This window comes from Mixophyes fleayi, chromosome 9 (genome assembly GCF_038048845.1).
Source record: "Mixophyes fleayi isolate aMixFle1 chromosome 9, aMixFle1.hap1, whole genome shotgun sequence".
Classification (NCBI taxonomy): domain Eukaryota; kingdom Metazoa; phylum Chordata; class Amphibia; order Anura; family Limnodynastidae; genus Mixophyes; species Mixophyes fleayi.
In genome coordinates this window covers 92,347,869-92,364,537 of record NC_134410.1, presented here as the reverse complement: position 1 = coordinate 92,364,537, position 16,669 = coordinate 92,347,869, and the positions used below count along the sequence as shown (strand labels likewise).

Below are 16,669 nucleotides of genomic sequence, written 5' to 3'. Positions count from 1 at the left end.
TTGACAAGACAAAATAATTGAATTTGAAAGTCCTCATTTTGAGAAATTAAGAGACAGAATTTGCCATATTGGTCAGGTGGAAGCACTAGTAACATGCTGAAAACAGTTGGGCATTGCAAAGAGTTACAAACCCCCCCCCCCCCAAAAAAAAGGGGATTTTGGTGCAAGAATGTGAGGAAGGTTTCTGAAGATTCTGGGGAAAAAGTGGAGGAGCCAAAATTGTGCAAAATGGCATTGTTCTTGGGATATGTTGAAAACAACATGCACAACAGTTAACAAACCAAGCACTCTAGCAACAGTCGCTGCCCCTTTTGTGTCTTAAGTGCTTAATTTGTTTGGATCCCCACAAAAGCCAACATTTTAGTCATTGGTTGATTGATAGTTGGGAATCAAACTCATGCACCTACCGCTGTGAGGCAGAAGTGCTAACCACTAGACCACGTGCCTTTCATGGAATTTAGAAGATACACCAAGTAGGTATGTACTAGGCAGCATGTGTGACACATTAAAGAGGATCAGCAGTAAATACAATAGAGAGGGTCAGCACTGCAGTAAATACATTGGAGAGGGTCAGCACTGCAGCAAATACATTGGAGTGGGTCAGTCACAAATATATTGGAGAGGGTCAGCTGCAAATACATCAGAGAGGGGACAGTAGTTGCAGTATCAGAGATCATTAGAGGGACAGCATCTGCATCAGTAGACATTATTTTACAGATGATGATACAATAAGGGCACAGTGTTTAATGGTGCAAGATGGCATTGTACTTGGGGCCAACAACCCCAGTGTGATACAAACATGTGTTCGACAGCTACAGGACTGACATAATATGATTGATGGCCAACAGACTAGATAATCTTATAATGTCAACAATATAATGACATCAACAGTATTATTAGGACAACAATTGAAATGTAGATAGTATTTATTAGGTTGACAATTCAAGTGTAGACAGTATTTTCCCTAACTCTAACACTGTCCCTGTCAGTAGACCTGTCCCTAACCCTGTCCATATCCCTGTCCATATCCATATCCCTATACCTGTCCATATGCCTATCCCTGTCCCTTATCCTTAGCCATATAATTATACAGTCCACATTTGAATCTACCTAGTCATACTGTCCACCATGTTAATTGGGGACCTAATAATACTATTGACAACTGAATTTTCGACTGTTACACGGGCTGATAGATCAAGGCCAAAATGTAAAACAGTGAAAGATGGAATTATACTTGGGCCCTCCCGCCCACCCATATGTTAAAAAGGACATGCACATAGTTTAACAAACCAAGCACGGTAGCAACAGGGGCTGCCACTTTTGTGACTGAAGTGCTTGATTTGTTTGGGCCTACACCAAAGAGAATATTTTAACTGTTGTTTGATGAACTGGACAGAATAGACAGCAGTTTACTTTATTTTATTTTTTTTACAATTAATAATGATCATTTGGCTAACAGTGGTCGTCTTCCTCTATGCTGATGACCAGGTGATCACTCTCATCATCATCCTCATCACGGATGTCATGATCAAAATCATCACACAATATTAATTCATCATCACTGGAATCTACACATTCTGTTGGTAATTTCCGGCAAGAACGGTATTCTTCAAACAATTTGTAGGTTTTTTTGATGAACATCAGTTTTTCTACATTTTTGGGAAGTAGTCTCCTCCGATGATCGCTCACAACGTTCTCGGCTGCGCTAAACAATATTTCTGAGTACAAACTGGAGTGTGGGCAGCTTAAGCTAGTACACCATAGCTAGTTTGTGCAAAATTTTCTTTTTTCCCTCCCAGTATTCAAAGGGACTGTCTGAGATGCTAATTTCTATTTTATCATTGAAGTATTACACCTCTACCATTCTACTAAGACAAGGTGTATCCGATTGAGACATGTTAGAAGTAACAGTATTACATTTGGGCAATTCTTTTAAGTCTGATCAGATGTCATAAACTCTCACATTGGTCTGCTGCTATGTTGTTGAATCATAATCAGTGTAACTATAAAAAAAGGAACATTTTTTTGTGGCAGCATTATTTCTAGAAGCTGAAGCAGGGAACGTGTCACGTGTGAGTTGAGCCGACAGATTGCTCACAAGGAGCTGTTTATATCTGTGAAGATTTGGTCATTTTGAAAGAAAGACATGTCATGTGACTTAAACCTAGGATCAAGCATGGTTATCAAAATGTAGTGATCCAATTTCAAGATCATCATCATCACCATTTATTCATATAGCACCACTAATTCCGCAGCACTGTACAGAGAACTCATTCACATCAGTCCCTGCCCTATTGGGGCTCACAGTCTAAACTTCCTAACACACACAGACAGACAGACACAGAGTAGGGTCAATTTGTTAGCAGGCAATTAACCTACCATTATGTTTTTGGAGTGTGGGAGGAAACCGGAGCACCCAGAGGAAACCCACACAAGCACGGAGAGAACATACAAACTCCTCACAGATAAGGCCATGTTCGGGAATTGAACTCATGACCCCAGTGCTGTAAGGCATAAGTGCTAACCACTACGCCACCGTGCTGCCTAGATGCTACAAACCCTTGGCTCCTGGCGAAGTAAATAAAGAACTTTATCAACAAGGTCAACATACTTTGCCGAATAGCTAACTTTCATCTCCTCCTTCAGTTTCTCCAGCTGCTTTAACAGTAGTTTGATTAGTAGTATAACTTGACTCAGGCTGGAATTGTCTGAGCTCACTTCATTTGAGACAATTTCAAAGGGTTTCAGAAGCTTACATAAAACACTAAGAATTTTTAATGTGCTTGTGTAAGATAACATGTCCCCCCTCTCCGTTTCTCATGATTTGTTGTTTAGGTCTTGCTTGTTGCTGTTCCTCTAGTCACTGAAGCATATAAAGTGTGGAATTCCATCTTGTTACTACCTCTTGCTCCAGTTGGTGGCATGACAGATGACACTTCTTTTTGCAACCGCTGCAATGTTCTACATGCGGTCGCAGAATGTCTGTGTCATGGAGCCTAGGATAATTGGGTCCTGATCTGCCAAGTTTGAAGCTACTCCTTCAGAGGCATGGAAACTAACGAAGAGTATGATCTTGACCAGGGACACTCGCAAGGTTTGGTTTTAGCTGCCACCAATTCGCAGGTCACGGCCCTCCTCGAGAGTACTTCGCGAGACTAGCAGGGAAGAGGCAAAAGAGAAAATCACGGTAGGTTCAACAACCTGCAGGATGCCAAGTTATTACCTCGAACTTGGGATGGTGACAGGTGCAACAGTCTGCAGACTGTAGGGTAGTTACCACTGGAATGGCAGAGGATGAGCCATAGTCTGCAGGCTGCTGAATAGTTACCACTGGCATTGTGGAGGATGAGCAATAGGCTGCGGACTGCAAAAGAGTTACCACTGGAACGGTGGAGGATTAGCAATAGTCTGCGGGCTGCAGGATACTTACCACTGGAAAGGCGGAGGATGAGCAATAGTCTGCTGGCTGCAGAGTGGTTACCACTGGAATGGCAGAGGATGAGCAATAGTGTGCGGGCTGCAGAGTAGTTACAACTGGAATGATGGAAGATGAGCAATAGTCTGCGGACTGCAGAGCATTTACCACTGGAATGGTGGAGGAGGAGCAATAGTCTGCGGTCGGTGAAGCTGGTACCACTGGAATGGTGACAGGTGGAATAGTCTGCGGACTGCAATGTTGATATCACTGAAATGGTAACAGGTGCAATAATCTGCAGACTGTGATGCTGATCGTACTGACAGTTGCAATAGTCTGCGGCTGCAGGGAGAGAACACAAAACACGTAACCTAAAGAACAGGCACCAAGGAACTGAAGGAGGTGCTTTAAATAGTGAGAGTCCTGGTAGGAGTCCAATAGGAGATTACCATAAGAATTAAAGCAGATTGCATACGCAGAGCCGCAACTGAGATAGCGACCGTCCAGAGCTGTCAGCAGGGATGTCGGTGGACAAGTAAGTGAGCTGTGCTTTGGTTTAGAGCGAAACCCTGATGTTTGACAGTATCCCCCCCTTTAAAGGTGGGCACTGAACACCTTGAGCCATGTTTGTCAGGAAGTTTGGTGCAGAATTTCTTAAGCAATGCAGGTGCGTTAATATCATAAGCGCAGACCGAGGAGCGCTCTTTGGGGGCCGAAGACTTTCCAGTCTACTAGATATCTGTGGCCTCCCTTGGAATACTTGGACTCCAGAATTTGAGTAATCTCGAACTCCTCCCCTTGTTGAATTTGAATAGGAAGAGAGATGGTAGAGGGAGAAGAAAACCGATTAATAATCAGAGGCTGTAACAGCAAAACATGAAATGAGTTGGATATTCGAAGATTGTTTGCAAATTAAAGTTTACAGCAGATTCGATTGACGACTCGTAGGATTTTGTAGGGTCTGATGAAACGAGGTGCAAATTTCATGAAAGGTATTTTAAGACAAATGTTTTGGTGGACAGCCAAACACACCTCCAATTGTAAACTCAGGAATAGACCGCCAATCTTTATCTGCTAAAAAAAATTGTATCGAGCCGAGGTTTTCTTAAGCTAGCTACGAACTTGGGACCAGATAGTAGAAAGCTTCCGCTGCAAACAGTTAACTGCATGAATCTGGGTGGGGGGGAGGGAGCAAAATTTCGGGAGGGCAGGATGTAGCACATATACAATTGAGAATGGGGTAGCAGAGCTGGACTCATGGAAAGAATTATTGTGGGCAAATTCTGCCCAAGGCAAAAGATCTACCCAATTATCCTGATTAGCCGATGAAAATATGTTGAGGAATATCTCCAGATCTTGATTCAACCTTTCGGTTTGTCCGTTCGATTGAGGATGGTAAGAGGACGAAAGATTCAGTTAAATACCAAGAATTTTACACAAAGACCACCAGAAACTTTAGACAAACTGAACCCCTCTGTCTGACACTATCTCGGTGCGACAAACATGAATGCGAAAAAGGTCTAGGTTGGTTAATGGAAATGGTTAGCTAACACCGGAGAGGAAGGAAGACCAGAGAGAGGAACAAAATGGACAATATTAGAAAACCAATCCACGATTACCCATATAGTGTTAAATTTCTAGTTGGGTGGAAGGTCAGTAATAAAGTCCATGCTGATATGGGTCCATGGCTTGAAGGGAATTGGAAGTGGACGGAGCAGTCCTGCAGGTGCTTCATGAGAGGACTTGTATTGTGCACACATATCACAAGCAGCCACAAAATCTTTATTGTCTGATCGGATACTAGGCCACCAATAGTAAGAAATGAATGCACAAGTCTTCGAAGTACCAGCATAACCATAAAAGCGAGAGGAATGATACCAGGAGAGAAGTGTTTTTCGAAGCTGGGAGAGTACGAAGGTCTTCCCTGGTGGCGGGGTGGTGCCAGGAGTCAATGCAGATAGTTGGAGACATTTGGGATCTAGAAAAGGACGATCCAGGGAATCCTCAGAGTTTGAGATGAAACTAAAAGCTCAAGATAGAGCATCCGTTTTCTTATTCTTGAAACTGGGCTTGAAGGTGATAATGACTTCAAAGCAGAAAAAGAAAAGAGACCATCAGGCTTTCCGCGGATTCAGACATTGAGCCGACTGAAGGTAGAGTAAATTCTTATGGTCAGTAAAGATAGTAATAGGATAACGAGCTCCTTCTAAGAGGTAACGCCATTCTTCAAGAGCCGCTTTCATGGATAGTAACTCTTTGTCCCCGATAGTATAATTTCTCTCCACAGTTAGCAGCTTCCAGGAATAGAAAGCACAAGGATGAAGTTTGTTTTGTGGAGATTTCTGTGAAAGAATAGCCCCAATCCCAATATTTGAGGCATCGATCTCCAAAAAGAACGGAAGGGAGAAGTCTGCCTATATAAGGATGGGAGCAGAGGAGAATGCCTTCTTGAGAAACTGAAAAGCTTCGAGAGCCACTGCTTGGTATTGGAACCCTGATAGGTGAGAGCTACAATGGAAGCAATAATAGTGGAATAACCTTGAATGAAGTGCCGACAATAATTGGCAAAGCCCAAAAAGCGTTGAATAGACTTGAGGCTGACTGGAAGTCGTCATTCTAAGATGGCTCGAACCTTTCAGGATCCATTTGAAGACCCAACCCAGGGACAATGTAGCCTAAAAAAGGGAATTTGAGGAAGTTTAAAGGAGCATTTCTCAAGCTTACAAAACAATTGATTATTTCGTAATCTGGAGAGAACCTCTGCCACCTGTAGCTGATGTAAGTGAATGTTGTCCAGGTATACAATAACGCAAACATAAAGGAGGATCCGGAAAATCTCATTCACAAAACTTTGGAAGACAGCCGGGGCGTCACACAATCCGAATGGCATGACAAGATATTCATAATGACCATCTTGCATATTAAAAGCCGTCAGTTCTGATCCTAATGAGAGGGAGCTGCAGGGAGAGAGCACAAAACGCGTCCAACTCCTAACAGGGCTGTAATCTAAAGAACAGGCACCAAGGAACTGGAGGAGGTGCTTTAAATAGTGGGAGATCTGATACGAGTCCAATAGGAGATTACCATAAGAATTAAAGCAGATCGGGTTTGTGCAACTCACAGCTGAGATGGTGGCAGTTCGGAGCTGTCAGCGGGGATGCCGGTGGGCAGGTAAGTGAGCCGAGCTTTGGTTTAGACCGAAGACCTGGCGTATCTAAAATGGCCAGAAATGTTATGGCCGATTTTCATCTCCTGCACTGATCTCTCATTTGTTAAGGAATTTTGTGCCACCAAGTTTATTATGTGTGCAAAGCATGATACGTGTTGAAATTCACCAATTCGTAATGCACACACAATGTTGGCTCCGTTATCTGCAATGAGGAAACCTGAGAACGGTCTTATAAGGGTGAGCCATTTTGCTACAACATTCCCTTTTCCAAAAGATTGACACCGGTATGTTTCTTTGTGAAACCAGCAATACACATAGTAGCTTGCCTTTGAAGGACCTGGAAGTGACTGCTAGGTCTAGTATGCAGAAAGGACAAGGAGGATGATGGTAATGCTACCAGCGCTGCTGCTTCTGGCGATACACCTACCCAGTGGGCTGTCATGGTCATATGGTCTTTGTTTTGACCAGGACCGCTTGTCCACATATCCGTAGTTAAGTGGACTGTCAGAACAATGACATTTTCCATGGATTGTATGAGTTTTTTCTTAGCCTCACAGTACAGCTGTGGAATTGATGTTTTGGAGAAATGGAATTGAGATGGAGCTTTATAGGGTGGACACATGACCTCAACTAATCATCTAAAACCTGTTGCAATGATGGTGGAAATTGGGCACACATTCAATGCTAGCATAGGTGTCATGGCTTTAGTGAACTGCTGTGCAACAGGATGCTGACTGTCCTATATGTTTCCTCTTGCAAATGCTTGCTTCACAGACATCTGTGTAAAATACTTACTTGTCTTGTTCTCCTTCTGTATAGATTTCTCCCCCTCAACAGCAGCAGCAGCAGCTGTTGCATGTAAGGAGGTTTCTTGGCAATCATGGATTGCATTAGCGTAGTTATTTTAAATTTGATAGTTGGATGCCGGACTAGTACGTACTAATAATGAGGAGGATGATGATGAAGGTATTGACACTGGTGAGTATCCATAGTGTCTATCCATTCGGCTGATAGATGATGCTGGACTGCTTGTTACTATACACAATATGCAACAGTTGGAAACACGAACTCGCTGCAAATGATGTAACAGGGAAGAGGTCCCTACCTCAACTTATTTTGGGTTGACAAAGGCTACAGTTGCCTTGACAAATGTTGTCTGGGTTTGGATAAAAATATTTCCAAACACAAGATGTTTTCTTCATCCTATTCCTTGGCATGATAATACGCTTATCATGGGCATCTGCTGGTGGTAACACTGGTTGCTGACTTACTTCAACACAATCGGTATCATCCTCCTCATTACCTCGTCCATGTACAACACGTTAATTTTCAGATCCAAAACTATCCCCCTCATCCTCTTGCACATTTGTAACTTCCATATTAGCCTCCTCAATTTCTATAGGTAAATCATCATCAACACTAATACTACTACAATAACATTTCCAAATGGTTGAGTACTTTTTTTCGAAGGATGCTGCTGTATTATTGCAGTGCCTGAATCTGAAACCTCAGACTCACATGTAGCAGTCATAGCTACCCTCCTTAGACTCTCCTCAGGATTCTGTGATTTCCCTAGCTATTGTTAAACCTCAGTGTTATCCTTAGGCACTGATTTATCTGTTTTGGAGGTGTCAATTACAGACGTACACTGTGAGCGACAAGGTGGTGCATGTGAAGTTGAGGAAGATGTATGACCTTGATGGGCACTCTGTTTTGGAGTGGCCATTCTAGTGCATAAACCAGCACCAGCAGTAGCAGTACCCCTACTAGCAAAAAGTGGACATAGTCTGGGCCTTGACTTGCCACTGTGGGTGGTGTATGGAATGTTAGTTATTTTCCCTTTTTTGGACAAATAACCACAAATTAAAATTCCCTATTAATCCTCCTCCTTACATCAAGAACTGATGGGTTCTTTGAGATTGAATTTGACAAATAGTGTTTAGATTTTGTGCACGCTTTCGTCAAATTTCTTCCCACATTACCTTTTTTACTAGTAGTGGTCGTAACAGTACTAGTATTGCCAGTACAGACATTGGGCAGCTCCTCATCTGTACAGGGCTCCATGGTTGTCAAGAGGTGTAATGCTACTTGATCAGATTGGAGCTACTTGTAGATGCCTGTCACCACACCAGGGCAATGCCCAATGAGATAGAGGGTGGAAGGAATGTAATCTTACAATTCTTATAACACTGTTCCACAATATATTTATAGCAACCAAATTTTATATTTTATTGGGGGGGGGGGGGGGGGGGTTGTGCGGCCCTGAGTCAAGAACACCCTGTTTACCTTTTTTTGTGTGTGTATCTGCTGCTGACCCTCGTACACAAACAGCATTTCCAATATAGATTTTACTGAATAACCATTTCAATACGGACAAGTATTGAAAAATAAAAAATATAAGAATATAAAGTCTTTTATGGGTGTGTGCTTCTGCGTGCTAACCCTCACTAACAGCCTTCTTTAAATAAAGATTTCACTGAATGATCCTTCCAAAATATAAATGTAATGGAAAATAGAAAATATTACAATATATATCCTCTTTTTTTTGTGTAGGGGGGGGGCTAGCTGCGTGCTGACCTTGACTAACTGACTTTTTAAACATAGATTTCACTGAATGACCCTTCCTAACTGCATGCTAAACCTGACTAACAACCTTCTTTACATATAGATTTTACTGAAGCATCTTTCCAAAATATAAATGTATTGAGAAATATAAATTATTACAATATATAACCTTTGTTGGGGAGGGGGAGCTAACTACATGTTGACCCTGACTAACAGCCTTCTTTACATATAGATTTCACTGAATAATACTTCCAAAATAGTAAAGTATTGAAAAGATTAGAATATCTTTCTTTTTTGGGGGTGTGTAACTGCTGCTCAAGCTCACATGCAAACACACAGTTTTTTTTCTAAATTATTTCACTTGTCACTGCCCCACACAAGATTACTTTCACTTTAAAAACTGTAATTTTTAAAAGAAAGAAATCTGTTTGTTTTTCGGATTCTGCTGCTAACAGTCTGAGAGCAAAAGCACTGTTTTTCTCAAATAATGTACTAGTTAGTTCAGAACGATATCTATCTAACTCAGTCTGTGTATACTGTCTAATAGATAAATGCATTGCTATGCATTAACAACAACCAGTAGCTACTAGCCTGTGTAAAGTGTATTAAGATTGAAATTAAAAGCAATTGATCAGCAAACTATTGTAGCCGACTATTCTCTATAGAACTGCATTTTTTACTATATATATATATATATATATATATATATATATATATATATATATATATATATATATAGTGCACATTTTGCAATAAAAAATTGCCGGAATTACATTTCGCCTCGTTTTGAGATCCGAGTTTTGCGGGAGAAACTGAGCCATGACTTGGTTTCACTCAGATCCCCAACGTCAGATTTCGTCGAATTTCACATAATCTGAACAGCTCCTCTCTAATAAAAATACACAGATCAGCCGCAACATTAAAACCACTGAAAAATGAAGTGAATAGCATTGATTATCTTTTCACAATAGCACCTGTCAAGGGGTGGGATATATTAGGCAGCAAGTGAACAGTCAGTTATTGAGTCAATGTGTTGAATGCAGGAAAAATGGGCAAGCATAAGGATCTGATCCCCTGACAAGGGCCAAATTGTGATGGCTATATGGCTGGGTCAGATCATCTAAAAAACGGCAGGTCTTGTGGGGTGTTACTGGTAAACAGTGGTTAGTACCTACCAAAAATGGTCCAAGATAGGACAACTGGTGAACCAACAGGGTCATGGGCACCCAAGGCTCACTGATGTGCGTAAGGAGCAAAGGCTAGCCTGTCTGGTCCAAACCCACAGAAGAGCTATTTTAGCACAAGATACTGAAAAAGTTCATGTTGGCTATGATAGAAAGGTGTCAGAACACACAGTGCATCGGAGCTTGTTGCGTATGAAGCTGCGTAGCTGCGGACCAGTCAGAGTGCCCATATTGTACCCTCTCCACTGCCAAGAGCACCTACAATGGGCACATGAGCACCAGAACTGGACCATGGAGCAATGGAAGAAGGTGTACTGGTCTGATCTATCATGATTTTATTTATATTACGTGGACGGCCATGTGTCTGTGCATCATTTATCTGGGGAAGAGATGGCACCAGTATGCACTATGAGAAGAAGGCAAGCTGACGGAGGCAGTGTGATGCTCTGGGCAATGTTCTGCTGGGAAACCTTGGGTCCTGGCATTCATGTGGCTGTTACTTTGATATGTCCACCTATCTAAACAGTGTTGCAAACCAAGTATATCCCCTCATGGCAATGGTATTCCCTGATGGCAGAGGCCTCTTTCAGCAGGATAATGCTATCTGCCACACTTCCAAAATTGTTCAGGAATGGTTTGAGGAAGATGACAAAGATTTCAAGCTGTTGACTTGGCCTCCAAATTCCCCAGATCTCAATCCGATAAAGCATCTGTGGGATGTGCTAGAAAATCATGTCAGAGCCAAGGAGGTCCTACCTCGCAACTTACATGACTTAAAGGATCTGCTGCTAACGTCTTGGGGCCAAATACAACAGAACACCTTCAGAGGTCTTGTGGAATCCATGACTCAATAGCAGCAGAAGGGGGAACTACTCAATATTAGGCAGGTGGTTTCAATGTTGTGACTGATTGTGTTATATATACAGTGGTCAAATTGGAAATTTAGAAGTTCCTGAAGGAGTGGCAGTATGAAAAATGTAATAGGAATATAAGTGAATGGAATTTGAATTTTAAAATGAAGGCATTAATTGAAATGATGGGATGGCATATCATTGTATACATTGTGATTTTATCACAAAATACTGGTGTGTTGTTATTTGTCATGTAAAATATCTAATTAACATTTCCTAGTCGTATGTTATAGTAGAAAATATATAGGCTTACCAGCAGTGGTAAATATAATTTTAATGTTTTATGCTATTCCCTTTTTGTGGTATTCTACAGTCACAGCTACTAGATTGTATTGATTGAGGAACTGGCTTGCATGCCTAAACCTAAATTCTCTAATATTTAATCCTCAACTTTATTTGATTTTACGTTGTTGTATTTGCTGCTAGTTCTGCTATTGTAGGCTTATCTATGACCGTGGACCTGGTAGTCACTATACTAACCAGTGACCAAATGGAAGAACACAACTGTGGACTCTGTACATGAAATTTTAGCAGGGAGAGATTGTGTGCTGTTGTCAAATGTGTGCTCTAGTGGCATGTGAGTATGTTGAATCATTTCTAAAAATTATTTTGTGTCTTTAAATTCTTGCCTTTTTATTTTTCTTTACTTCACCCTTGTTTTTTATTAAACATCAATTTTGTTCTTTACTTTTTAAATAATCACTACCATTTCTTACGAGTGTTACTCAGAGGTTGTTCAGTCTTTTTTGTACAGTTTATCTACATTGATCAGAGCTGGCAAAATAAATGTTATAGCCCCATATAACCTGGTAACAGCATCCCTTGCCTTACCCTCTCTTCATTCTACTGACTACAGCACAGCATCTTTTCTGGTGGTTACTGGTTGGCTAATATGAAAGTAGTCCATTAGGGTGAATAGTGTACAAAACATACCCCAAATTGGTGTCTAGTATGTAATTCAGATTCCCAATTTGGTAATTTGTATATATTAAATGGTGGCTAGTATGAAAAGCAGATCTTGTGAGTAATGTATAACAGAGGTCCAGTCTCTGAAGGTATAGGAGGTATCCATTCTATGGTGGCTGCTGTATTTTCGATCTACAATCTTTTTTTCTCTGGTGCCAATTTTATAGCAGACATTTAATATCTGGTGGCTAGTATAAAGCAGATCTCTCATGGCTAGTGTATTGGAGACCTCCAAGCACTGTTGGCTAGTGTCTAGCAGACCTGAAGTCTCTAATAGCAAGAAAATAGTACACCTCCAATCCCCAGTGGCTAGTGTATGATATACCTCCAGTTTCTGGTAGCATATATAGCAAACATTGATTTAGACCACAAAGTAAATGGGAAAGTACAATACATATATATTGGATGTATGCAAGGACTTTAAGCATTCTACCAAATATTCAGGATTTTGATGGGACTGTACCAAATGTCAAAGATCAAAAAAGGATTAGCCTGATATAAAGCGGGTGTGACTTTGACTTTAGGCATGTGAGGAAGTTGTAGATCGTAGTGGGACTTATTTTTGATACCGAGACATGAATTGCACTACTTAGAGATGGGGCTTATTTTATGCCAATTGTGCTTTTTTAAATGTTGTGAGGAATACATGAATTCAGTTTTTCCATATTACTGTGCCCATCATGGCACCCTATTTAAGAAAAGGACCTACAAATAGATTTTCTGGTATTTTAAACATCTAGGGGTATATTTACTAAACTTCAGGTTTGAAAAAGTGGAGGTGTGTTGCCTATAGCAACCAATCGGATTCTAGTTTTCATTTATTTGGTGCATTCTACAAAATGACAGCTAGAAACTGATTGGTTGCAATAGGCAACATCTCCACTTTTTCAAACCTGCAGTTTAGTAAATATACCCCTTAATCTGAGTTTGGATATAAAGGAAAAAAGGAGGAGAGATAAGGAGGACTCAGTACTCACCATGTTGACCTCTGATATCTGGTCAATGCTGGAGATGTGTATACTCATCCCCACAGTAACTGGAGGACCTGAGAGAAAAGAATCCCAGGATTAGCAGGGCAAGAATGTTTAACAGGCTGAGCAGTATGTACTGCGAGTAAAATATTCAATATTGTACTCACTAGTGTAAATCTTAAGGAAAAATAAAATAATTGAAGAGGTATGTTAAGATGTTAAGACACAAAAACAAAGACCAAGTAATTGCAATACCAAAATGATTCAAATAATTTTATGATTAAAGTATTAGTTATGGTACACTTTGTATTACATAATATAATACATAATACAAACATATTCTTAATATATTATTAAGTATTGACATTCAAATGCTGTACCAATATTTGCACAGTTGATACTGATATTTTTATTTTTGTCATGTAAATAATTCAGAGTAAGGGCCATTTACAAAGCTACAATGTATCCCTGCAACATGAATGCTGTTTTGCTGATTGCCCCTACTTTAGACCCACGTACATTATCACACACGATTTAGCTGGTCAAAAGGGGAATGACTGTTGGGATTCAAAGGTTTGATCGTGATGGGGGAGTGCCTATTGGATCGGCATGTTATTTTATAATTGCGGTTTAGACACATTCTATTACACCCATATGGAAAAAGGAGATTTCCTGTTTTGGGATAAGATTTAGAACTGAAGGATGGAATAAGCCTGAGGGAAATCAAAAACTGCTATTTGTGCACATATTTTGGACCTCACTAAGGGTTAACAAAACAAGGGAATGTTTGGGTATGCCCAACGTGGATGTCATGAGGGGAAGGCTTAAAAGGAAAGACTATAAAGTTCCATGGAGGAGTGATCTTGTTCTCTTGGATCCAGGAAAAGCTGAAAGACAAGTGTGCACTGTTCTCCACCTAGCTGTGGATATAATGACAAACAAAGGGGAGAAAAACATAGAAAAAGTGGCAATGTTTACACTCCTTTGCAATTGTGAGCAGTCCAGCACGTGTGTCCAGTAAACCTTTCCCTCAACCTCACTACCGCTTACCCTACCTCTCGATGTCTCCGTGAGGCCAGGAGGTGATGTGTCCAGGTTGTTCCTCCGGAGCTTAACAGAGCACACGTCTCCTGTATGTTTGCGACGATGTTTGTGCAGCATCTCTCGGCGGTGGTTCCTGTTACTATCATGTGCTGGATAGGTCAAAAAGATGCAGTCAGTTCAACGCGTTTCATCCACTGGGGACTTTGTCAAGAATACTGCTGTTATTCATTCTTCTTAATTGTTTAATTGCTTGATTAAAATAACTATTAAACTTGTGGAGATAAAACTCAAATGGTAATGTTGTCATATATCTGACACAAACCACTGAAAAGTGAAATATATAGTTATAAAAAGAGGGAACCAGCATCCACCGCCGAGAGAAGCTGCACAAACATCGTCGCAAACATACAGGAGACGTGTGCGCTGTTAAGCTCCGGAGGAACAACCTGGACACATCACCTCCTGGCCTCACAAAGACATCGAGAGGTAGGATAAGCGGTAGTGAGGTTGAGGGAGAGGTTTACTGGACACACGTGCTGGACTGCTCACAATTGCAAAGAAGTGTAAACATTGCCACTTTTTCTATATTTTTCTCTCTTTGTTTGTCATTATATCCGCAGCTATTTGCGCTCCTTTTTCTGTCTTTATCCTTGCCATCTAATATAGGAGCTGCAGTGCTTTTGGAGAGAGTGCATACATTTAACATTTTACTGTTCTCCACCTGCCTGTACTATAATGATTGTTTCATTGGCATGGTGCCTTTTTCTCTTTTCTCTCTCTTTCCCTGTCTGCTTCTTGTTTTACTTAGCACCTTCTGCTCTACTTCCCCTACTTTCATCCATTTTATTTTCCACTCAGTGTTAGGCATCCCTCACTGCTACTCACCTTCCATTTATTTCTGTTTTTTCCCCTTTGTCTTGACCCCCCCGTGTCAGTGCCCTCTCAACACGCCCCACCCTTTTTTCCCCAATCTTTCCCTAGTGTCAGGAAGTGCCGTGGAGGGCTTTATTGGCACTTCCACGGTCGGGGAAGAGAGGTACCTGCTCCTCCCCTTTTAGCTTTGTGGGTCCCCCTGCTCTTCTTCTCATGGCCACTGTTCTCTCCTACCAGGAGTGCGAGCGGGTGCATTACTTGGCCTACAGCGCTGCAGGTGGCAGAAGGATCCCATTTCGTCTGGTGTGTCGGTCTGGCCTGAAGTGATGTCGGATGTCGTAACCAGGGGGGCAGAGGGCTGGCTGGGCGGATGTCCAGTTGTAGGGTGGCTCCCCCTGCCCCTAGAAGGAGCATCAGACAACATAAGCTCATGGGCATAAAATAGCCCCTAGCACCCGGCCACCGCAGCATGCCACCCCCCTTTCCTGTGGGGCACTTGTGTATATATATATATATATATATATATACAAAAAGTCTAACAAATACATATTGAACCATTGGGTGGAAGCAAGGTGATAGTATGAAGGGGCCTGCCCCCGGTCCTCAGGAAAACTGTTTTATTTTGCATTTCACAAACCAAACAAGTGATGGACAAGTAATAATAATAATAATAATAATAACAAAATTAAATCTGTAAACCAGGTAGTAAAATATACAAGTAGGGTGATAGCAGTATCATGACCTCTGTCACTCACCGGACCGTGAGTGCCTCTACTCTGGTGTGACATCCTCCATCTTTTCTCGCTACACCTGTGTGGAATCGTGGCCGCTCGCTATCCTGCCATCTGCGCATGCGCAGGTCTCGCTAGTAGCTTCACCTGTCCATGGAGGTGATTGACAGATCAATCACCTCACCCTATTTGAGGCACCTGCAACCCTAGGTAGGGGCCTGATCTTGAAGTCTCATTCCCAGTGAACTTCTATAGGTGTGTGCAGATCCCAGACTGCTTCCAGCTTTACTCGTTATACAGTTTCCCAAACTGTGTGCAGATTGTTCTTACTACAGCTTCCACACTGCTCCCTGGTTCAACTCAGCAGCGGTTCCCACACCGCTACAACACTATCATCCCGCTCATCGTGTCACAGCTTCCACGTTGCTCCTGGCTCCACTCAGCAGCGGTTCTCTGACCGTTCCAACGCTGACATCCTGCTGATCGTGTTACAGCTTCCACGCTGCTTCCCTGCTCAACTCAGCGGCGGTTCCCATACCGCCTACAACGCTTCATCTCCCAGCTGATTCCGGATCTACACAACTGGGTATGCGTTACTACTATTGACTATTATCTATGCTACTCACATACCAGTTGCATCCATTATTGTTTATTGCACAGGGTACAGGTACCCATATAGACTGTGTTTCCGCTTTGCTCCAGTTAGGACTGCTGTCACTCAAGCTCATTACCTACTCACGCTACTACTTGGCATCATTGTGCATAAACTGCTGTGTTCAGCTTCTCCTCACTGCAAGGCACCAACTATATATACAGACTATTCATTGTGCCTTCCAAGAC

At 41.7% G+C, this 16,669-nt stretch overlaps 1 protein-coding gene across 1 annotated transcript in view; it reads right to left on the bottom strand.

Annotated features, from left to right (window-relative positions):
• Positions 1 to 16,669, bottom strand: part of LOC142100834 (gamma-aminobutyric acid receptor subunit beta-4-like) — a 586,661-nt gene that overhangs the window by 336,873 nt on the left and 233,119 nt on the right. Inside the window, exon 3 of the mRNA XM_075184680.1 lies at positions 13,188 to 13,255. Coding sequence (XP_075040781.1) covers positions 13,188 to 13,255 — 68 coding nt within the window. The remainder of the gene's footprint in view (positions 1 to 13,187; positions 13,256 to 16,669) is intronic.